The 7,293-nt window shown below is 54.8% G+C and overlaps 2 protein-coding genes across 2 annotated transcripts; both read left to right on the top strand.

Moving 5' to 3' along the window:
- Positions 1-252: 252 nt before the first annotated feature.
- JKF63_00432 (uncharacterized protein) lies at positions 253-2,523 on the top strand (the record flags this gene model as incomplete). The annotated part of the gene is made up of 1 exon (XM_067896483.1): positions 253-2,523. The coding sequence occupies one exon, from the start codon at positions 253-255 to the stop codon at positions 2,521-2,523; it is 2,271 nt and encodes a 756-aa protein (XP_067752640.1).
- A 1,253-nt stretch (positions 2,524-3,776) lies between these two features.
- JKF63_00431 (uncharacterized protein) lies at positions 3,777-5,951 on the top strand (the record flags this gene model as incomplete). Its single annotated transcript, XM_067896482.1, has 1 exon — positions 3,777-5,951. The coding sequence occupies one exon, from the start codon at positions 3,777-3,779 to the stop codon at positions 5,949-5,951; it is 2,175 nt and encodes a 724-aa protein (XP_067752639.1).
- Between the last annotated feature and the right edge of the window lie 1,342 nt (positions 5,952-7,293).

Below are 7,293 nucleotides of genomic sequence, written 5' to 3'. Positions count from 1 at the left end.
GGGTGTCGCTTCTGCCTCGCTCTCACACGCACTCACCTCTCCCGTTTCCATTCTCATTTTTGTATGCTCTGTTCACATTTCGGTCTCTTTCTCTCTCGTTCTTAGTTTCTGTACTTTGCGTGTGTGTGTGTGTGTGTGTGTGTGTGTGTGTATCGTTGTTCTTCAACGCGTACACCCCCCCCTTCATACAGTCTTAACGGTGTGGTACCAGTTCCTGAAAAAATTGCTGCTCTAGTCAGAGTGTTTTGAAATATGCCGGCTCATCTCTCCTCGTCGCAGCTTGCATCAAAACAGGCGGCCGCGTCTCTAATGGTGGACGACAATGGCACAGCATATCACGACTGTCGCCCCATAGCTCGTCTTCCCATCGAAGATGATAAGAAAGTTTTTGCGACTGTGCAGCCATCAAAGGATGCGGATGCAACTAAGCCACGAGCAGTCGTCCCTCAGCTCTCTCCTTCGGCAGCGGAGAGTTCTCACGGAATTGAGAAGGATGTGGCCAGAATGGAGATTCCCCCAAGTATCCTCTCACCTCTGTCGTCCCACAACGTGGGCACGTGTACCTCTTACCATGGTTCGCACTACAGCACGCATCGAAGCATCCTCAGTGGGACTGACGGTGCAAGCTCAGAACACCCACGTAAGCCACACGGAGTTCGCACTCTCACAGCCGATCAGCAACAGATCGAGCGCCTGGCGCTGCCGAGAAGGGACCAGCGCTCCGTGGTGGGGCCCGGGGAGCCGAACTACGGCCGCTTGCTGAACTTTACAGAAGAGGAGGAGCGAGACAGACGGCGACAAGAGCAGCACTGCCACGCGCTGCAACGCACCCCGCCTGCATCGACTGCACCCAGCGTCGAACGGGCCCAACCAGCGAGGGTACAACTTCAGCCATCTCGCTCGGAAACCAAAGAATATTCTGCGCCGGCTACTGTTGCCATCTCAGCGGCCAAGATGGCTTACTATGAGAAGCTGTCCGCTCCCAAAAAACCCACTCCTGTGCTGGAGGTTGTTGGCAGCGGTGGCCCACCACCGCCGAGGTCCAGCAGCGCTACGTTCGACCGTCTAGCCGCCCCGAAGAAACCTGTTGCTCCTCGTTCCGAGGAGTCCTCGACGCAGCGGGAGCGGCGGCCGTCTTCTCACACATCGAATCCATCCGCTCTTACGCAAGAGCAGCACAACTTGCGCTTACAGCGTCTCTCACAACCAAAGCAGCGGGCTGTTTCGAATCACCATGATCCGCATGCACCACTAGAGCATACACAGCACAAACGATACTACGGCGGTACCACTCCTATCCTAGCTCCACCCGGGATAACCAGCTCTCTCCGACCGCCCCGACCGCATGCCGACGGACGACACAACAGTCGCGTGCCGCACGTGTCGTGGGAGGCTTTGGCCACTTTGCCGGGCCGACACACATCGTCAACGACGGCGTCCAGCTCCGTGCTGACGGGCCAGTGCACGGGTGGTGAGACCGAACTCCCGCAGCAGGCGTACAATGTGTCATCACAACTCCCACTCTCCAGCAAGTCGGCATCCAGTGGGGTGACAGTCCAGCAACCGGCACTTTTACTGTTCCAGTCTTCTTCCTCAGCGCCGGATGCAAAGGGCGTCAGGACAACGCAGGTGCAGTCGGCACCAGCGAAGCATACCGGGTCGAAGCCACCGATCGTGGTGCGAACACGCCGATTCGTGCCACTGTCGGATGAGCAGGGTGTGGAGGCAGCCGCCCCGTCGGCGTCCGGCGCGGCGAAGAAGGCGATTCCTGCAGTCGCACTACCAAAACCGGTTGATGTGGTGCAGCCGCGCCCTGCAAATCCGATTGTGTTAGCCGGAGAGAAGACAACGTTTCTATCGATTAAGGGGCAGCAGGAAAGGCCAGACACCATTTCAGCGAAGCTGTTGGCAACCGCTACGCCCGCTCCTGTCGCGGTGCAGGCCATCAAGCGAGCGGCACCACCGCCTTCATTGGCATCCGTTGAGGCAACTGTACTCCGATCGATGATGCAGGCGACAGAGCATTTATCCTCTGCGCCTGCGGCTGTTGCAGCCTCTCCAGCTCCCCAGGTGTCGATTCCGTTGGAGGCCTCAAAGGGACCGACGTCCACTCCATGCTGTACAGAAACAGTAGCAGTAGTCTCACACACCGAAGTTCCGTCTCACTCAGCACAGCCGATATTGCCCCCCCACTCCAGTGCAACGTCTCGGTGTGTGTCTCCTCCGACACCAGTGAAGGTGATCTCGGCTGAGGATAACGATAACGTTTTAGCTGCCTCAAACTATGCAATCAATGAGAAGGACGCCATACCGCCGTCGGCTTCTGGAGGCACGAGGGCCCCCCACAAGCTCAAGCAAAAGAAGCCGCGCCGAGTCAAACCAGAGGTTCTCCGGGACGCCGATTTCGCATGCCAACTGATGGAGACCTCGCTGGACCTCCGCCGCTCTGTTGCGTTGGAGGAGAAGACGAATACGTCCGGGAAGAGGATTGTTTGTAAGGCACCACCACTGAATGCGCGCTAACCGCACTGACGTGGAGGCAGAGGGATGCAGATGTGTTGGGTCTGGGTCTGCGCCAAGGTGGTGAGGTCAGTCCCTGTGGCCGTTTGTACTCGAAGATGTTTTCATTTTTCACCCGGTACGTGCGTATACCCTCGCGTTTATGTTCTCACTCTCTTCACTTCTTCACACTGCCATCTTGGCATATATATATATATATATATATGTATAAGGGATGTGCCTGTGTGTCGTCACCCAATGCACTCCAGGGGGGAACATCAGCAAACGAAAGACACCACCGTACCTCCGGCGTATCCACGTTTCGTTTTCGCAGAATCTTGTTTTCTCGCTTTGTTTTCGCAACGACCGACTCAAGGCGCCTAACTTCACATCAACTCTGACCGCGCGGTGGCTGCCAGCGCGGCGGCCGTCGGGGGGGGGCAAGACAGAAAAAAATGAGCTAAGATGCCAGAGTGGGTGGGGGGGGGAGGGAGGGGGGGGAGGGACTGGGAGACGTTTTCTTGTTTCACGGCTGTAGAAGGCATACATACATAACCCCCCCCCTCCCGTGGCACACACACACACACACACACACACACATACATCCGTACGCACAGAGTGGAGTAATTTCATGAGTGCCCTCCACCTTCTCTTTTTTTTTCATTCAGTACCGCCATCGAAGTAATCCAAAGCATTGAGGCCGCTGGAGAGGCACCGCTCTACGCAGTCATCCTTCACTGCATTGTTTTTCTTATAGCCCCCGTTTCCCTCTAGCATTCCTTTCAATCCCATTTCCCTGTTGTTTACCCCCTCTCTCTGTCCCTCCCTCCCTACCCCCTTGATCTTTCTGCTGCGTGCGGGTGTGTCGTCTGCGCTGCCCTTCGCCACTGCTTCTTTACACATCGCAGAGGCTCACGGCCGTGTTGTTTTCACTGGCCTCTTTACACACAACCTTTTCTCTTATTGACTCGCGTGCACTGGGAGCTACTTCTATAGGCCAAGGTTCATACAAATACACAGTCCTCAACTTCGAACCCTCATCAGCCACCAATTCAACTTGGCGGGTGCGGCTTTACTCATACGCCGGGAGACGACCGTTGAACGAGCTGTGAAAAGAAACGAGAGAGGCGGGGGGGGGCGCAGGAGTGTCCTTTTTCTTCTCTTGTCCTCTGGTTATTTTTGCTTCCTTCGCGCGTCTGCGATTGTGTCTATTCTTTTCTCTCACCATCTCTTCATTTCCATTGTCCTGTGTGGTGGCGTCGTGCTGCAGGTGGACTATGGGCGGCGGCAGTTCAAAGCATCATGCCATTGCGCTAGCACCGGTCGCGAAGCCGCGCACGGCCCAGGTGCAGTTGTATTCGACATACCCCCATACGGTGGACTTTTTTCCCAGCGGTGATCACGCCGATGCGGTATCAGTGGCAATTGCGGATACAGAGTCAGTATTACTGACGGCTCCGGCTGCGCTGACACCGCTCCCTAAGCTCGAACACTACTCCGCCAGCCCTTCGGCGCCGACAGAGGGGTCCAGAGCTTCCCCTAACGGTGGCGCCCCACGACTCCTGGGAAAGGACAAGTACATCAAAGAGTACGGGGCTTTGGCTATGTGCGACCGCGCTAAGACAACCGTACTGGGTACGCTGTTTCTCTTTTGCGACCCCGCGACGGAACGCACGGTGTTGTCGTACCACGAGAGCAGCACTGGCTCTGTGTACGCTCGTACCTACACGGATGAAGAGCTGGGCGAGGCAAAACGTGAAGCCGGCGTGGGGTTCTCATGGGCTCCCTTCTTCAAGTCCATCGCCACTGCCCTTATCAAGGCTAGCGCGATGGTGAGTTCTCTCACCCCGACCCGAAAGGACGTGAGCTTCACCATCTTCAATAGCAAAGATCCCTCCCACGCATACCCGTTCGTGGTCTCGATGGAGATGGTGTCGAATGGCTCCTCACCAAGCGCACAGCAGGTCTACCGTTTTGTGATGTATCCGATGACACATGTACTGCAGTACAATCGCAGGTGCAGCAGCTCGAGTGATCGGAAGAAGAAAGCGGAGGAACTCGAGTGTGAGTTGGTGGTCCACACCGCTGAAATAAAGCGGCATACTGCTTACGCGGAACAGCTGCTCCCCACAGTCCTCCCTCTGCGTGAGGAGTCAGCTCTGCACTCCCAGTACGCTACGGTGGTTGGCCGCGAGGTGCGCAACCTTGAGCGGCGTCTTCAGGCCCGAGAGGATCACACCATCACAAAGCACCCACTAGATCGGCTCTACGACGGAGGAGGTGCTCAGCGCTTCCCGCACAGCTTGTGGTCTCCTGAGCACATCCCGCAAGAGGAGAACCCAGACGAAGTGCTCTCGCTGTGCATTCGCTGCGCATTCCCGTTAGGCCCCGGCATGCGGTTGCAGGACATCTCGACTGTACTGCAGCGGCCCGATATCCAAAAGCACATGGAGAAGAGCGGCAACAGCCAAGTTTTAGAAGAGGCTTTCGAGATTTTCAAGGGTATCGACCAATGGGACTACGACACTATTCAACTGGAGATCATCACTGACGGCAATGCCCTCTTCTATACAACGTACCTCCTGCTTTACAAACTGGACTTGGTTCGTTACTTCAACATAGACGACGCCGTGCTGCGTCGCTTCCTCGTAGCTGTCCAGAGTGCCTACCACCCAAACCCGTACCACAACGCCATGCACGGCGCAGATGTGACGCAGATCAATTATTACATTATGATGGTTGCCGGGCTTAGCGAAAAGTGTCGCTTGAGCCAAGAGGAGATATTGGCCAGCATTATCGCTGGAGCCGTGCACGACTTTGACCACCCGGGCCTTAACAATAACTTCCATTCCCGCACCGGTGCGTACCTCGCCACCCTCTACAACGACAGGTCTATTCTGGAGAATCACCACCTTGCCTGCACCTTTGAGCTGCTACGTAACCCGCGCTATGATATATTCGCAACGTTGACCTGCGAGCAGCGGCAGCTTGTACGGGAGACCATGCTGGAGATGGTGTTGGCGACTGACATGGGCAACCATGCGCGCATCTTCAAGAATTTTCAGGTGCGCATGTCGGAGACGAGCGATTGGTACTCAAAAAAGGAAGACACGCGGCTTGCACTATCCATGTCCATCAAGATGGCGGATGTTTCAAACTGCGCACGGCCAAACCACATCTACGCCGAGTGGGCCAAGAATATCTCCAAGGAGTTTTATTTACAGGGCGACGCTGAACGGAAGCTGAACCTCTCCATCTCGCCCTTCATGGACCGGGGAAAGGAAGTGGAGGAGTTTCCGAAGGGTCAGGTGTCGTTCATGGTGTACGTGGTGCAGCCGATGGTGGAGGCTCTCTCTGCGCTGCTACCGTCTATGACGTTCGCCGTAAACCTTTGTATTGATAACAAGGAGTACTGGCGGCGCAAAACCGAGGAGGCACAGGAGAAAGTGTAAAAAAAGAAGGACTCCCGTCTGCAACGAGGTGCAGGGTGTCCTTTTACGGGTGAGAGGAGGCGGAGGGAGCAGAAGCGAGCAGTGTGGAGGAGGAGGAAGGGGGCGGGGGGGGGGCGTCGGGGGAGGGACAGAGTGCAGAGGGAGATCTACATGTTTCCCCAAGAGAGAATGGTCATGGGAGAGAGAGATGTAGTCGAAGCCATTTGCCGGGTAGGGAACACTGCGAAGGAAAAATGGGGAGAGGACTAAGTTTTTTTTTTTTTGTGATGTACAGTTGTATTCAGTCACCTTATCGGGGATCCTTCTCTCTCTCCCCCAGACGTAGTTTACACATTTTACTTTTCCGGGCGTGTTTCCCGCTTGTATGGAATACTTTTACAAATCTCATTCATTATCTTGTTTTTGCCCATGCCCCCCCCCTCCCCCTCCCCCTCCCCCCTCTTCCTTCCCTCCCTCATATTTACATCAGCAAATACTCACACAAACGTTTTTTTCCATCTCTCCGTTTGGGCTCTTTTGAAATGTGCTGTTTTCCTTCCCCTTTTTTTTCCCTTGGCACTTGACCACTTCTTCCTCTCTTTTTCCCTTTTCATTTTTCCTGTTCTTCCTTCCCATGTCTACGGGTAGACTTCTGCGCTCCTCTCCCCACCCCCTCTTTTTCTTTGGGCCTCACGTTTCGCTTGACTGAGTCTGGATGTCATAATCCGATAAATGTAATTTATCTCTCGAGCGCTTGCACCCGTTCCTCCTCCCCCTTCCCCGCCCACACTGGCGTCTGGTAACTGCCACCCGCCAGCATCATCTTCTCCCCGACTTTCTTCCTTTTGTTCGTGTCGCCCCTTCCTTTACGGTTATCCGTTAAATGATGTTTCTTCTTTCCTTCTCTCCGTCTCTGTTGGTCCTCTTTCGCGCTGAGTATCTTTGTTCTCTGCGCATTCTGTTTCAATGCCATATCCTCGTATGCTTCGGGCTGTCGTGGCACTGGACTCGTCCTCTTTCCCAACCCTGTGTGTGTATGTGTGTATGTGTGTGTGCATTTTTCAATCCCAGCCTCTTACAAACTCTGCCTTCGCCCTCGTAATCACCTCCGCTGTGGTTTCTCTGTTGTACACTTTTTAAACATTTCCTGCTGTTTATCTCTTTTCGTTGTCTGGGTGTTCTCAAGACGTTCCACTACTTCTTTCGGCTGACTCTTTTTCTGTGGCAAGTGGGTATAGAGACACTCTCCGTTCTTTATAGGAAAATGACACGTTAGCCTGAAAGGGCGACAAGCGCAAAGATCCAGAGGTCGGATGTGTACACCGTAGACACCGTGCACCACACTTTCTGTGAAGCAAAGGCT

This window comes from Porcisia hertigi, chromosome 36 (genome assembly GCF_017918235.1).
Source record: "Porcisia hertigi strain C119 chromosome 36, whole genome shotgun sequence".
NCBI classification, from domain to species: Eukaryota; Euglenozoa; class Kinetoplastea; order Trypanosomatida; family Trypanosomatidae; genus Porcisia; species Porcisia hertigi.
This window is presented reverse-complemented; position numbering and strand designations above follow the sequence as displayed.